Consider the following 17,235-nt stretch of genomic DNA (forward strand, 5'->3'; position numbering starts at 1 on the left):
AGCCACTTCTGTTTCTCTCAAGGTCACATTGGATCATGGCTTCCTTCACCTTTGCTCTTCCATAATGGTGCCTCTTCTAGCTCTCCTGAGGGTGGTGTAGTGGCTATAACAGTAGACAGAGTCACTGAAATCTGAATTTGAATCCTACCATGGATGCTGACTTGTGATGCTTTGTGACCCTAGACAAATCACGTAAGCTCTCTGAGCCTCAGATTCCCCATCTATAAAATGGGAATAATAAGGGCAGGGTTGTTGTAAGGATCAAATTAGACACTAGGTATAGTACTTTACAAAGCACTGTATAACTAATTATTAGCTATTATTATTTACCCATAGACACACCCGGGCTGGACAATACTACTCTTTCATCTCACAAAATCTACATGCCTCACCCCTTGCTTTGTAGGGCACTGTAAGTATAGCTTGAATTTAACTGGTGCCTACCCTGGAACGTAGCAGCTTGTTGTAAGGGAAAGAGCGTTGGATCTGGAGTGAGAAGACCTGTATTTGAATCCTGGCTCTAGTATTTGTTAGCTGTGTAATTTTGGTAAAATTATTTCATTTTTCTGGGCCTCAATTTACTCATCTGTAAAAATAGAGGGATGAGTTAGATATCCTCTAAAGTGGTGTCAAGCTCAAATAAAAACAGAAGTCACTAAACCACAATAAGGATCCTCGAGGGTCTCATATCAATGGAGAAAACCGTATGTTAACATGACCTATTTTCTAATTACATTTCAGTCTGGTTTGGGCTACAGGTTGTGGGATGCTACCATGTGCTTGACAACTCTACTGTGAAGTCTCTTTCAAATTCTAAATGCTGTGATCGCTGAACAGTTGTCTTATGTCTTTCCCTGTCGTTGAATGTCATAACTGATCAAAAATTTTGTTTTATTATGGCATTTTGTGATGTTGGGGATAATTATTTCCTTTCACTAAGTAAGACTCTATCCCTGTTGTCACTTTCACGATTGTATGTCTGTGTGTGCACGTTTTAATGAAGTACTATGTCATAGGTCCAGAACAATCAGAATTTTCCTTGTTGGTTATACAGTCATTCATTGAACAAAGCATTTTAACAAGGCTTTTTTAGGAACACTATTTATCCTGAACTTTTGTTTCTGACTTTATTGATCCTAAGGACACAGCACATGAAATGAAGTTCAGATTGCATCATAGAATTTTTGTGCTGAAAAGGATTGTGTGTTCCTTGCTTTACATTTGGGGAAACTAAGACCCATGGGAGTTGTGGTGATTTGCCCAAGTCACATGGTTATTCAGTAGCGGCATCAGGCCTAGAATTCGGGTCACTGGTCCAGGGCCTACTTGTTTTAAAAGGCAAATTTTACAAGTATCATAAAGAGGGAGGGATTGTTTTGCATTACCATAAATCATGAAAGCAGAATTTTGTTTTGTGCATGGGCAGCATAAAAATTGCTAGTTAAATCTCAGTGGAACCTGAGAGTGGATTAAGAATGGCTGAAGAATCATTTTGTCTGTCTTTATATGTGTGGGGTTGTTATCACCCCTGATCAAATGTAAACTTCTTGAGATCAGGGACTGTTTGACTTTTGTCATTGTATTGTCAATGCCTAACACTTAGCAGTCTAGCACTTAATAAATGATTGTCAGTTGATTAATTTGGAGTCAAAGACCCCACTGCTTACTACCTGTGTAACTTTGGGCAAGTCACTCCAAGTCTCTGGGTCTCAGTTTCCTCATCTGTAAAATGAGAGGGTAACAATACGTACTATCCACTTCAGTAGTGAAGTCTCATCCACCTTGAGATCGGAGGTCCTATAATGGAAGTCGTGGCCAGAAGTGTAGATTCCTCCTCTGACATTCTGTCTCCTTTCTTTGCAGCACACTACAGGATGACATATTTATTCTCCACGAACAAGAATATGACAGTTTGCTTGAATCAGTTTTCAAGACAGAATTTCTAAGCCTCTTAGCAAAACGTTATGAAGAGAAAACCCAGAAGCAACTACCTCTGAAATTCAGTAACACGTAAGTAGTGGGGCCTGGGAAGTAAGGCTTTCTGAGTCTTAGGGGACAGTTCCTTCTCCGTACCATCCCTTGTTGGAGGCTGGGAGAGCAAGACAATTTCTCTGATTCCCTCAATCTCAGCAGTCTTCTTTCTTAGGCCATTCCTTTCCATTGCTCCCTTTGGGAGCCAGTCAAATGACAACTGAAATTTTTGGGGTACTCAGCCTTTAGGGAGTTCATTTATAAGGCAGTAATGACCAAGCCAATTAATCTTTTTTGGAGAAAGGTGACCAAAAATGAAGTAGGAAATAATGGGATTTTTCATGGCAGCCCTCCAAAATGTCTGTTTTTCTTAATGGTATCATTATCTTTCTGGTATCCCAGGCTCAAAACCTGAGAGTTACCTTTCTTTCTTTCACTGCACCCATCCAATCAACCTCTACCTCTACAACATCTCTCAAATACAGCCTCTCCTCACTACTCCCATGCTTGCTCAGTGGACTATCCATTCATGTTAGGCTCCTGACTAGGTTTTCCTACCTCCAATTTATCACCTCTCCGGTCTCTTTTGTACTGCCACCATGATCATGTCACTCTTCCCCTCAGATATCTTCAATGGCTCCCCATTGCTTTTTCTCCTCTGGTATTCATAGCCCTTCACAATTTGACTTCATCCGTGATCCGCCTAATCTCATATTTTATCTTGTCATGTACTACCTATGTAGCAGCCCTTTCTCAGTCTCTTTTATTGGATCATCATCTATGTCCTGTCCCCTAACTGCAGTTATACCCAGAGCTGGATCCTGGGCCCTATTCTCTCCCTACCATTTTTCTCAATGATCTCATCAGTTCTCATGAGTTTAATTACCACCTCTATACAGATGATTCCCAAGTCTTTATAACTAGACCTAATCCCTACTCGTGCATTACCAACTGCATTATAGACATTTCAAACTAGATGTTCCATAAGAATCTCAAACTCAACATGGTCAAAACTCTTATTTCCCCTAAATCCTGCTCCTCTTTTGAACTTTCTTATCTCTGTCTGGAGTATGACAAACCATCCTTCCCGTCAACCAGATTCACAACCGAACAGTCATCCTTGCCCCTTCACTTTCTCTCACCTCCTGTAGCCAATCATTTGTCAATTCTTATCCATGCCACTCCCATACCATCTTTTGCTTCCAACCCCTTCATGATATTCACATAGCCATTAGGGCCTCTACCTCAGTTCATCACCTCTTTCAAGAATTACTACTGTTCCTTCTTAATTCATCTCCCTGCCTCATCATATCTTTGCCCTCCCCAATCCAATTTATATGGCTACCATAGTGATATTCCTAAAGCCAACAGGTTAAATAAACCCTGTAACTTTTCTATTCAGGAAGCTTCAGTGGCTCCCTACAGCTTCTGGAATAAACTACATACTTTTGGCAGTTGGCTTTCATGGCCCATCTTCCCGTGCTGACTGCATATCATTCTATCCATATACTCCATGGTTTAATCAAATTAGTCTCTGTGCCAACGTGCCATCTCCTCAGCATTTGCTTTTGCACAAGGTGTGCCCCGTGTCCAGAATGACCTCCCTCTTCACCTCTGTTCTTGGAATCCCAAACTTCCTTAAAAACTCAACTCCTGTGCCACCTACTTAGGATAGGAGGCCTTTCCAAATCCTCCCAGCTGTTAGTGCCACCCTCCTGCCCCATTTACTTTGTATCTGCTTCTCTGTGCATAGGCCATTTCCCCTGATAGAACAGAATATCTCTTGAGAGCAAGGAACATTTTTCTTTTCATCTTTGCATCCCCAGCACAGTGCCTGGCACAATAAGTATTTAATAAATCCTTGTTGATGGGTTGCCTGGCCAGTCCCATACTGTTCTCTTCCATCTCTGTGCCTCTCCTCCATACCCCTTGTCTGGGGAGGACTCATTCCCACACCATCTGCTGAAGGAAAACACTTTTAAGGCCCAACTCAATGGCCACTTCCTCCATCCTCCCTCCATGGAAGTTTCCATAACCTCTTTCTCCCCAGATGAGCGTGACTTCTCATCTCATTTTTCCTGGACTTCTCCTTTGCATTGATCTGATTCTCCCTTGTAGTCTAATCATTACTGTATATGACCTTGTCCCTACCAGAGTCTAAGCTTCTTGACAGCAGTTTCTTTATCATATCACTAACAGACAGAAACAAGGGCGACCAACCCACTTGGCTTACACATGGCATGGTCAACCTAAAGCCCTGCTTCAGTCAATATCTTTGTATCCTCAGCCCCTACTGTGGTAACTTTATCCATAAGGTAGAGGGCCCAGACTTTCGATTGCCCTGATACTCCCAGATAAAGAACTCCCTTTACCAGTTAAGGTCAGCATCATCTCTGCCATTTACAGTCTTTTTTTTTTTAAGCAATCTGGATTAAGTGACTTGCCCAGGGTCACACAGCTAATAAGTGTCTGAAGCCAGATTTGAACTCAAGTCCTCCTGACTCCAGGGCTAGTGCCCTATCCACTGTGCCACCTAGGTGCCCCAACTTACAGTCTTAAGAGAACTGCCTAGAGTATGAGAATGACTTGCCCAGGGTCCCACAGTTGATGGTGTTTGAGGCAGGACCTGAACCCAGGTCCTCCTAGCTTTGAGTCTGGCTCTTTATATACTATACCACGATGCCTCTACCTTACCCATTATTATTGTTCGGTCACTGAGTCGTGTCCAATTCTATATGACCTCATGGACAGTGTCCCTGGGGTCTTCTTGGCAAAGATACTGGAGTGGTTTGCCATTTCTTTCTCCACTCTGTCCCCATTTTACAGATGAAGAACTGGGGCCAGTAGGGGTTAAGTGACTTGCCCAAGGTCACAGCTATTAAGTGTCTGAGGTTGGATTTGAACTCAGATCTTCCTGACTCCTGGTGCTCTTATCCACTGCACCACCTAGCTGGCCCACCTTACCCATAGTGGGTGCTTAACAAAGGCTTGCTAAATTAAAGTGGTGTGCATTCCTGGAGCATCCAAGGTCATAAGGGTAGTTGTGCTTTGAGGGGGCTAAAGCTGATCCTCACCTTGCATAGAATGTGGAAGTTTCTAATAAATTGGGCTCCAGCCCCATGGTGCAGAAGATAGAGTGCTAGGCCTGGATTCAAGAATACCTGTGTTCCGATCCTGCCTCAGACACTTAATAGTTGTGCCACCTGGTAAGTCACATGCTCAGCCTCAGTTTCCTCTTAAAATGAAGGGTTCAGACCATAAGTCCCTCCCAGCTCTAAGTACATTATCCTTTTGCTTTCTTTTGCACTTGAATGTGTTTGTATCCCTTGTATCCCTTGCCAGCTCTTCACAGTCATGGGAACAAGGAAGATATCTGACCCAAGCCTGGGTAGGACCTGAGTTCTGAGCCATTGTGAAGGCACCGTTGCCAATGACAGGCACAGGAGGGAAGCTGTACAGGGCCCAAGGAAGGGCCCGTGCACATCACACAACGTGTCTGCAGCATAGAAGGCCTCACATTAGTTAGCTAGTACCAGAGCCAGCTGAATTATTTTCACTTAAGTATCACAGGATGGAATCATGTTGGCACCTCTTTCTTTGCCCTATTTGTTTTTCACTCTGGCAGAAACCAGAATCAAAAGGGCCAGGGCTAGAATACCTCTGCCTTTGGCACGGAGCAGACACTATAGTTAGTGCTGGCCAGCCCTTCAGGAACCCCGGGCCAAGCCCCTGCAGTCCTTGCCAACTTTACTACCTCGGCTGGCTTCTTGGTGAGGACAGACAGGGCTTCCTAGTAACAGACTCCATCACAGAGCGCTGGCTATTTCTTGTTCTTGTTCATCTTTTTGGAGTTACCCATCATTTCACTGGTGAGTGACAGTTCTAGTAAGAAAGCACTCTGTTCCCAATGAAGACTGGCCAATGTCCCGTAATAAACAGTCAGAGTTGACTATTTGAGGGTAAGTGACTTGCCCAAGGTCTTGCTTCCAGCATGTATCTGACACTGGACTTGAAGGAAGGTCTTCCTGATGCTGAAGTTAGCTCTCTCCTCTCTCTCTACGATGCTACACTGTCTCTCTTCTCAATCACTTATCCCCTCTTTGTAAATGTACTCGTCACAGGCTTGAACTGAAGTTGAAAAAGGAGAACTGGGGGCCATGGAGTGCAGGGGGCTCCCGCCAAGTGCAGTTCCAACAAGGCCACGGGGACCTCGCCATTCTCAAGCCCAGTAACAAAGTGCTGCAGGTCAGCATCGGACCAGGGCTACCCAAGAATTCCCGTAAGTGCGGCTTCTCTCTCCCTGCTCAGTTCTCTAGCACCATTCTTCTGCCATTCATGTCTACAGTGTAACCATAGAGCCAAGAGGGGCCCGATGAAATCAGCTTCTTCCTCAGGATTTTTACGTTGCACATAGCTGGGTGGATTTTCCAAAATGTACGTGTTTCATGCTGTCCCAAGAGAAAGATTTATAAGCTCCACATATACTTTCTTAGACTAATTTGATAAGTATATGGTACATGGCAGAAATAATATAAAATGCTTTAAGATTTAAGAAGCATTATGCATGTGCTATAGAATTTGATGGCAATCATCTGGAATAGTGCAGATGTTAGTATAATTATCCCTATTTTATGGACTGGAAAACCAGATCAGGAAGACCTAGGTTCAAATCCTACCTCAGATGCTTGCCAGCTGTGTGACCCTGGCCAAGTGACTTTTTTGAAGTTTTTGGAGTCAATGGTCTTTCGAGCTATTATCTGTGATCCCATAACTGGGCTCTAAGGTGTCAAGCACAGCAGTTCAAGGTTACACTTGGTCAAAAAAATGGGAGTTCAAAACCCACATCTGACATCACTTATGCTACCTTGAGGAGGACATTAACCACTCTGTGCCTCAGTTTCCTTATCAATAAAACAGGATTGTAATAATACCTAACATTCCAATCTTACAATATTGTCATGAGGATCAAGAGATCATACCTAAAGGGCCTTGCAAATTTGAAAGAACTATGTAAATATCATTATTATTATTATTATTATTATTATTATCATCATCATTATTGCCAAAGGTGATACTTCAGCATTCTTTCTTCTGAATAAGAGCTGCCTCTATATAGTACACACTATTAATTAGCCAGACAAATGGGCCTCATTTGGTTGACCCCTGACTTCCTGCCCATTGTCTTTTTACCTAATCTATTAGCTTCACCCATCATGCTATGAATCAAATCCAAGTTCGTTGCAAGGTCCCCCATGCCAATTCAGCTTTCTAAATGATCTGAATTCCTCAGGTCCTCTGGACCAGACCCTTCACTTCGGGAGATTGTCTCATTCCTGCCTCTGACCCTTATGTCACATCACTTCCTGAAAACATTGCCCTTGCAAGAGCCCATCAGATTATTTGCCCTGCCATCACTTACAGACACCTACAAGCCTGCCTCTCTTAGAAGCCCTCCTGGACTCAAGAAGTTATAGCTTTCCTGGATGTTGTCATACATGAGGATGCAGGTCTCAAAATGACTTGGTCTTGGGGCAGCTAGGTGGCACAGTGGATAGAGTACCAGCCCTAGAGTCAGGAGGACCCAAGTTCAAATCTGGCCTCAGACACAAAACTTTTACAAGCTGTGTGACTCTAGGCAAGTCACTTAACCCCATTTGCCCTTCCCCCCCCAAAAAAAAACCCAACAATAACAAAAACAAGTTGGTCTCTACCACTAAAATAAACCTCACCTTAACACGCGTTTTTATTTTTACAAGTTATGTTCACCATTCATACAGCCCTGAGGAATAATAGTAATAGTAATAACTAATGATATTTATATGCTACTTTAAAGTTTGCAGAAGTATTTTGCATATACCATCTAATTTGAGGTATGTTTTATCATCTCCATGTTACTATATGGGAAAACTGAGGCTCAGAGAATTTATTATTTGTCTGGTATTGAGTCAGAGTTTGACCCCATGAGTTGTACTATTACTATAACATTCCACCTCAAATTGCAATGATCCCATTTCAAGTGGGATTAAAACCAGACAGTCACAGTGGTTTAAATCCCAAAGTCCTCCTCTCATCAACCTACCCCCCTCTCTGCTGTAATGATATGGCCATTTTATTTCCTGAAGCTCTTCCAAACATATCCTCTGCTCTAGCTAGGCTACTCTCCTCTCTCCTACACCCTCAGATATGGTGCTCATACACACCTCCTTACCTTTGTTTCTCTTGAAATGTACCCCCAACCCGACTTCCCAATCATTTCTTCCTAGTCAAATCCTACTGATCAACATCTAATAATGTTTTGTTTAGCAAGATAACTTTGGAACTAATGTGTTGGATATTACATACATTTTTATTAATTTTTTTTTGTTTTCAGTTTTGAGTTCTTTCCAAATCCCTCCCCCACATTGAGAAGGCAAGAAATACAATATGAAGTCATGCAAAATATATTTCCACATTATCCATGTTGCAAATATACATATGTGTATATATATACATGTGTATGTTATATGTGTGTGTGTGTGTGTGTATTAAAGCAAGTGGTATGTACTAGAGATTTGTGACTTCATATCCAATTCTTGTTTTCTGTTCTTTATATATAGGAAATGTGCATGTTTTCTGATGTTTGTAAAGTTCAGATTATAAAAAATATATATATTATTAAAGTCTCCAGAAAAATGCATTTTAAAATTTGTTGAAAGATAGGGAGATGCTTGAGAAGAGGAGGGATGCCTGCCAATCACTCAGACCATCAGCAGACAGCTCCATCAGTGAGCAGGTGTGCAGGAAGGCTTTATGATGGTCATACGAGTGAACCTTATTGTTCTCACTTGCTATATTACATGAGGACAGGGCAGGGTGAGTCTTTCAGGCTCCTATCTGTCTTTTTTGACAGTCTCCACAAAGAGCCTTCCAATCATTTTAGTCTTCGGGTTTGCAGGTAGGGTTTCTGTTTACATTTCAGTCTTACCTTCTATTGTCTAATGCTACAGCCAGTTAAATCTGATGAAAGAGAAGACTAGAATTCCCAAAACCTCTGTGTAGATATTCTGTAGTTTTAGTTTGGGACCAGAAATCGTCTTTCTTTCACAGACTAAATTGCATACACCTTTTCTGCACCGCAACGATTTGATTCAAACGGAGGCAACATGCAATGCTGTCTAAGAATGAGGGCAATACAAATGAACCGTCTGCCGAGCGGCAGATGAGAGAAATTAGAGAAGTAAGTCTCAGTTCACTTTCCCATACACCTCCAAGCTGTTGATGTCACCAGTTCCCAGCTTTGCAGAATTGTCGCTCTATATACCTTAGGATTACATCACCATAGATTTCAAGCTGGGAGGAACTTCTGTGGTCATGGAGTCCAATTTCCTCATTTTACAAATGACGTGACTTGGACCCAAGAAGGTTAAAGAAATTGTTGAAGATTACATCTATCTTAAGTAGCAGAACTAGGATTCCATGGCCTTTGTATTTAACAATGTCGTGCTACTAACACATCCTTCCTTTGCTTTCTGCAAACCCATTTGGGATTTTGGTCTCAAATTCTTCCAGATGTTTCTTTCCGGAAATCAAATGAAACAGGCTTCCCCAGGGGCAACATCCCACTACCTCCACCCCCTGGTAGGTGACTTCATGCTGTGTCTTATGTTGATTTTTAGGCCCCACCAGAAGGAGTGTTACCCAAAATAGAGGTTATTCCAACAGGCCTCAGAATCCAAACTACCCCATGAGAGCTGCTCCCCCACCTCCAGGTAAGCAGACCTGTTTCTTCTACTTAAACATTGGTTTGTTTGGGGTTTTTTAGTTAATTCCAATAAATGTGAACTTACTTCTTGTATCTGTAAAGTCTATTAGTGAATGAAACTGTCAGTGAATACACTCAAAGCATTTAATGAGTCTGTTTGGGACTCCTTCTGGAACATATGGGACAAGTATTCCTACCTGGGGACCTAGTGCCCAGGATCACAAGGATTATTGCTTCACTGACCACTTAGGTAGCACCTGAACTCTATAGCTGAGGTAACCATTTGCATTTTGTTACCTAACTGAAAGAAACCATCCTTCCTTCAATTGTAATGGAAGGAATTCTTCATTTATGACACCCATTTTCTTGCCCAACTGGTAGTTGGGATACTAGTTATCTATATTATATATGTACTACATATAGTTATATCTATACTAGATATAGGAAGGCATAGGATGCTTCCTTTATCGTAGTGAAGTTGACCAGGCTTTCATCTATCCCCTACTAGTGGTTCACAGGCCCTAAAGAGAAGCCAGGAAAATGCCATTTTAGTCAAACATTACCTAGGACTATAACCTTCCACCCACTTCCAAAGTCCAGAGAATTAAAAAGTAGAGTCAACATTTTTGGAAGCTTTTGGGGACTTAATAACCAAGTGTTTTTGCTTTTCTTATAAAATAAAATTAATATACTACAACTCCAAAATAAAAGGAAACTCCTTTCCTTAAAGAATGTGATTAATATTCGAAAAGAATACACTATTTGTCTAGGCCTTTTCCCATTATTCCCATTAAGCACTAAAACTTTATTTTATAATTGAAACTGAATACTGTGAAATTATAGTGACCAAGCTTGCCCCTGAAGAGGAAATATGAGAAGGTAGCTTCTCTCACCCTCCCACCCTTATTCGCAGAAGTGGGAGAATGTGGGTGTGGAACTCTCCATATGATGTCAGCCTTTTTTGATGTATTGGTTGGGTTTGATAAACATTCCTTGCTCCCCTCCCCTTCTTTACTATAAGTTATGGCTCTGTGGCAGGGCAAAGGGAACAATATATTGAGAAATATGGATGGTATAAACCTCCCTCTCCCAAAATAAAAATTAAGTAAAGTTTTTATTTTTTAATTTAAAAAAACCTTATTTTAAAATGTACAAGGACTTTTGAGAGTTTGAAGGTTTTGGATTTCTAAGGCTAAAAGGATCATTTTATCAGTTCCTCTACTTCAGGGTAAAACTTCACTCAGATTATCCCAGCTAGATAAATGTAGCCTTTTCTTAAAAGAGTTTTCTAGGGCAAGTAATTAAACAAGGTGCTTTAGTCCCCTGCTCTGGCATTCCACATCACATATGGCTTTTCAACATATGCTATTGAATTTTGAGCCTGAGTGTGAGAAATTGGGCTTCCTCCTCCCTTTGCAAAGTGGGACACCCCGTGAATAGTGGGACCTGTGACTATTTAGAAAACAAAGTTTCCTCCAAGGTACTGGAAAGTAGGAAGCTGAACAGAGATTCCTATATTGTTCGAACTGGAAGGGACCCGGGACATTGTCTAGCTAGCCCAGCCTCCCTCAACCAAGTTTTTACAGAGGAGAAAACAGAAGTGACTTTCCAATTGTAAGTGGATGACTCAGTGAAGTCTGCATCTCCTGAAGCATCATGTGAGCACCAAAGTGTATTTTTCTCCAGGCTTGCATATAAACTTGTTTAGGAGGGGATGAAACCCAAGTAATCCCAGCCTAAGACTGCCCCCTTGTTTCTTCTTCACCCCAGAGCAGGAAGCTGGCATCAGAGAAGCCCAAGTGCAGAATAATACTGACCCTTATTGTGTACGGGAAAGGGACCAAGAAAGGGAAGACTGGCATAGGTTCAAGGAACAGAAGTCACACAGGGTTGAAATTTGATCTTCTCGACAACTGACTTGTATTCGGATCAGATAGTTCTCCCAGCCCAATGGATTTTAACCACAGGATATTTGCCACTGCATGCCTCGGGCTCATTTAAAAAAAGAAGTGACCCCTAAAGAAAATTTGGAATCTGGCCCTCAGGAAAAAACGTGTGGCCTGCTGGTTAGCCAGCGGCCCACTGGCCTGCCTCGGTTTTTTGGCCAGCCCTCTTAGGAAACAGCCAGGGATTTTTTTTTCCCCTTTTAGGCCACATAAATCCACACACCAAACAGCTGCACTTGTCCAAAGTCTGCCCAGGCCCCCTCCCATCCCAATTTCCAGCACCATCTTGTTTGACTGTTTCTATGAGGCCATCGAGAAGAAGATGATAACCACCTGACTTATATCAGGCTTTTAAAACTGGGTCCATCTGCTGAGAGTTGGATGTAAACATTTGAAAGTTATAGAAGGTCCTTTAGACACTTCTAGAAAGAGTGATGGATTGCACTAATGAACTTCAGAAAAACTAAGCAGCATTTTCTCATCTCTCTCTCTTCCTCCATTCTCTGTCTAGGATATCATCAAAACGGAGTCATCAAAACCTCCCAGTTTGCCCCCCATCCCCAGGCTCCTGGAAACACAAGGTCCAGTCAGAAAAGCCTTTATACATCTATGGTGCGTCCACCCTTACCTCGGCAACAATCGACTGGTTCTGACCGAGTTTCCCAGCAACTTGAAAGCCTGGACTTCTTAAAGGTTCCAGATCAAGGAGCTGCTGGGTGAGTCTCCACAAATCACTAACTCGAAAGAGCTGCTTAGGTCCCTTCAACAGCAATGCAGATTCTGAAGCATCTCTGTTCCATCTTCACATACCGTATCCCTTTTAAGAAAAGTATGACTAGGGGTATCTATGACTCTATTAGAGAGAGGTTATTGACTGGATCTTGTGATTTAAGTGGTACAACAAGTTCCAGTTGAGGAAATTTCTACTAATTCAAGATAGCACCTTTCCTGATATTTACAGTGTTACCAAGTTGTCTAGATCACTGAGAGATTAAGTAACTTGCCCAAGCACATACAGCCAGTAAGTCAAAAAGCATTTATTTATTAAGCACTTACTTGGTGCCAGCTTCAATTGTTAAGTCATTTTTCAGGCATGTCTGACTCTTTGTGACCCCATTTGGGGTTTTCTCAACGAAGATACTGGAGTGATTTGCCATTTCCTTCTCCAACTTCTTTTACAGATGAGGAAACCGAGGTAAACAGGGTTAAGTGACTTACCCAGGGTCACACAGCTAGTAAATGTCTAAGGCCATATTTGAACTCACAAAGATGAGTCTTTCTGACTTCAGGTTGGGCACTCTATCCACTTCACCACCTAGCTGTCCCCTGAAGATAAAAAGAAAGGCAAAACATAGTCCTTGCCCTCAAGGAATTTCCATTCTAATAGGAAAGACATAAATATCTAGGTACATACAAGATATATACAGAGCATGCAAAGGCAATCTGAAAAGAGAAGGTATTAGCATCTGGGGAGACCTGGAAAGGCCTAAAGGAGTAGATGCAATTTGAACTGAGGATCAGAATTGCCTTTAAAGATCTGTATTCCAGGGGCAGCTAGGTGGTGCAGTGGATAGAGCACTGGCCCTGGATTCAGGAGGACCTGAGTTCAAATCTAGCCTCAGACCTTGACATTCACTAACTGTGTGACACTGGGCAAGTCACCTAACCCCAACTGCCTAAAAAAAATTTTTTAAAAAGATCTGTATTCCATTCCAAGGTCATAAAGAAATGAGGGTGACTTGGAGGGTCTCACTTGGTTCCTGAACCAAGGCGTTGAGCTGGTGTTAAGTGACTCCTTTTAGTTCTCCAAAGAGCACAGATTATGGCCTCGCTCGTTGTATATGTGTATTGTACAAAGGAGTTGTAGCCACATAAGGGACAAGGCAGAGATGCACATAGCTTTGGTGCATTTAGGGCATTCCTGAGGAGATAGCCCTGTAAGTCTCGTCTTCACAAAATTCCCGGTGAGTAGGAAGGATCAAGGATTATTTGCTCTATTTTCCTGGAAAAAGAGAAATGCTTAAGTTACATAGTAGATGGGTGAGAAGGCCTGGATAAGAACACCAGTCACATGACTCTTAGTTCAGTGGTCAAACAGAAAAATGTTTTTAAAAACTACATTAGTTTCAAAAGTGCTTACTTTTTTTTTCAAAATTTATTTAGTGTTTTATTTTTCCCCCAGTTACATTAAAAACAATTTTTGCATACAATTCTTTATAACAAAACACATGCACATTTCCTAATATAGTAATTATAACCCATAAAATGCAGGTGAGAGGAGAGTCAGTGCCACACTGGACAGGGTGGGGAAGGGGCCATAATGTCAGAAGAACCTGGAGGTAAAAAAAGGAAAGGGCAATCTGCCATCATTAATCTTCTCAATGGTTGAACTAGTCTCCTGATGAAAAGCACATGTCTTAGGGTGAGTGACTGTCCCACAGTCTGAGTTCAGAATGCCCACCTGGGCACCCTTGGCAGGGGGTAGGGATGTGATTAGATTTTTTAAAAACTTATTGGATGCCTTTTTTTTTAACATCAGTCATTTCCTCATATTCCAACACCTATCCTAGAGCTCTCCTTTGTACCCCACTCCATTCCCCCAAAAAGCTCACCACTGTTAAGAGAAAGTCAGCCGATAAAGCAACCCCTCCATGTGCACATGACTATGCATGCAACCTTCTGCACCCATGGTTCCCCAACCTCCATAAGAAGAGGAAGGAGCCATGTTTCATCATCTATCCTCTGAGAACAAGTTCAGTCATTACATTTAATCTATATTTAGATGCTTGTTAATGGTGTTTTTCTTCCCGGTATTATAGTATATTGTTCTCCTGGTTTTACATCAGTTCCTAAAGATTTTTTTCCACGGTTCTCTGAATTCATTCTATATCTTGTGGCACAAAAACAGTTGAATTTTCTCTCTGGTTCATGCTTTGGGCAGAGGTATATAGCTATGTTGTAAAAGTAGGCCATGCGGGGATGGCTAGGTGGCACAACGGATAGAGCACCGGCCCTGGAGTCAGGAAGACCTGAGTTCAAATCCAGCCTCAGACCAAACACTTGACATTTACTAGCTGTGTGACCTTGGGCAAGTCACTTAACCCCAATTGCCTAAAAAAAAAAAAAGTAGGCCATGCCTAGTTTCTAATATGAAGTTTCAGATCCTTAGCTTCCTATGGCATAATTGGGAAAGCCTCCAGTAGATCTGCAATTTCATTGATTCAGGAGGTCCCTTTCATGGTACAGATTGCTACTTATCCATGCCTGCTGTGCAATGCTATCCTTGTTCACGTCCTCCCAAAAGTTAAACCCAAAGGTCCACCCAAAATGCCAAAGGCCTTTCTTTCTTTCTCCTGGCACTGCAATGCCATATCGATGGACCACTCTGGTTATCCACCTCCTGTACCTCATGCTCGCTAGTGACCAGCCCAGGGCTGGGGAACCCATGGCCTCAAGGCCATATGTGTGCCTCTGGGTCCTTTCATTAAAAGGATTTGTTCTGTGAAGTTTGGATTCAGTCAAAGGGCCACACTTAAGGACTTACAGGGCCACATGTGGCCTCAAAGCCCCTGAACCAGCCCATCTTCTTTTCTTTCTTTTATTTTAATTATTTTTATTAATTAATTTATTTATTTTTAGTTTTCATTATTCACTTCCGCAACATTTTGAGTTCCAAATACATCTTCTTTTCTTACAACTCCTTGATGACATCTTTATTTTTGTGTTTCTTCAGAGTTCCTTATTGGTTATCCGTTGCAGCTTTCTCCTACCTACCATGCATCTCTCCATGGCCATGTGATACTCATTATTAGTTCTTCAGAATAAGTTAATATTCCACGTCTTGCTGCCATGAAACACCAATAGAATGTTAATATTGAAAAGACAGGCCTTTACTTTTTTGGGAAACGAGTATCTATCATGGCTCAGGGTCCTGCCCTGCTTCCTGTGACATAGGTTAGGTCCTAAAAAGTAACAAAGCAAGGACTTGATTGGCTTGGGATCTGGGGCAAGCCTCAAACTGTGCCTCCCTTAACACAGCTTCAGGGTGGCCTCTTCTGGCTGTGCTGATGTGGTTTTACTGGCCACCTAGGGACAAAAAAGAAGGTCCCACCCACATGGGGTCAGGGCCCTTTAGACTTGGTGTATACTGGAAGACCACATAAGTGAGAACTTGCCCTGTTGAAGTCACCTTTCCATATGGAGATGAGAAGAGTTCCATCACAGCAGCTAAGTGCTACAGCATCTTTGTTGCACACCCTTGCTATGTTAGGGCTAAATTTACCTCATTTGTTAACTGTTCAATGACTTATGTCATTGTATCTTATGTCACCCCAACATCAAGCCTGAACTAATAGAGTGATGGCCACAGACCTGCCCTTAATGTGTCCAGTAAAGCAGCTTTGCAGTTTCACCCCAAAAAATCCAGCCCACTCTTCTCCTCTACATCTATGAGCCCAACTCATTGTCATCTGTATGATGTGGCCAGATGTGCATACTATTGGACAGACTTCACATGTGGGTGGACAACTCCTTTGAATGGTTACAGATCTCTTCCAGGAGGCTAGGGTTTGATGTAATCAACATATCATCCACAAATAGGAACATCTGGAGAATCTCATCAGGAACTCCCTTGTGACCTGAACTCTGCTTTGATCTCCAGCACAGTGGCAAATACCTTTGGACAGTATATATCTTACTGTTTTATGCCTCCTCTAATATTTGTTACAGAAGGATTGTTGGAACAGGATCACTTCTACTATTATATCCTCTTCCAAGGAATCTTGAGTGATTTTAATTTACAGATGACACGCCTTATTGTAAAAGAGTCTATGAGGTGGTTGGTGTTTTACCAAATTGAATGCTTTTTCACAAGCAAACAAGAAGCACAGTGGGATCTTATATTCCTAATGTCTTTCAGTTCATTGTCAATGTGGTCCTTTGTTTAATATTGCTTACAGAAGTCTTGCTTATTTCCTACTAATGCCTTCATTAAGAATGCCTTCTACTTATATAGAAGTGATTTTCAAAGATTCTGTATAGAAAGAACAGCGGGCATTTAAATTAGTGAACAGTTCTCTCTACTACTGCAAGCTAGATAGATGTTCTGTCAGCTGCATTTTTTCTATTACTGAGGTCCAAGATGTTGGTATCTTCCCCACCAGATATCTTGTATGTTGGTCCTTCAGCACCACCATAATTGTCTTGCCTCCAGTAAGGGTCTCCTCTATACTTTGTCCAATCTGGCTGCTTTTTCTGGCTTGATTCTAATTCCCAATAGAACTGAGTCTGTGATGTTCAAGTGTAGTGGTTTCAACATCTTCAGGGAAAAAAAACATTTTGTTGAAATGGTTTTTTACAAATCTCCAGTTTTCTTCTGTCTGAGGTCTCTCCATTTTCTTTCTGGAATGCTTTTGGGTGACCTTACTTAGTTGGATACCTTGCCAAGATTTCTTTGAATTTCTACTCTCCACTGCTTCTTGCTGTTTTGAAATAGCACTTCTCATAAAGTATCCATATTTTTTTTGTGTATAAGATCTTATAAACTAACTTATATTCCAACCCAGTGTTACATTTGGC

The 17,235-nt window shown here is 41.8% G+C and overlaps 1 protein-coding gene across 2 annotated transcripts in view; it reads left to right on the forward strand.

The window, feature by feature from the left end:
* MYO1E (myosin IE) overlaps positions 1-17,235 on the forward strand; it is a 236,524-nt gene that overhangs the window by 201,852 nt on the left and 17,437 nt on the right. For both annotated transcript variants that reach the window (XM_020981944.2, XM_078151237.1), the window contains exons 23-26: positions 1,864-2,010; positions 6,093-6,250; positions 9,627-9,719; positions 12,170-12,374. In XM_020981944.2, coding sequence (XP_020837603.1) covers positions 1,864-2,010; positions 6,093-6,250; positions 9,627-9,719; positions 12,170-12,374 — 603 coding nt within the window. The remainder of the gene's footprint in view (positions 1-1,863; positions 2,011-6,092; positions 6,251-9,626; positions 9,720-12,169; positions 12,375-17,235) is intronic.

Source organism: Phascolarctos cinereus, unplaced genomic scaffold, assembly GCF_003287225.1.
Source record: "Phascolarctos cinereus isolate Bilbo 61053 unplaced genomic scaffold, phaCin_HiC Scaffold_3;HRSCAF=262, whole genome shotgun sequence".
Lineage (NCBI taxonomy): Eukaryota > Metazoa > Chordata > Mammalia > Diprotodontia > Phascolarctidae > Phascolarctos > Phascolarctos cinereus.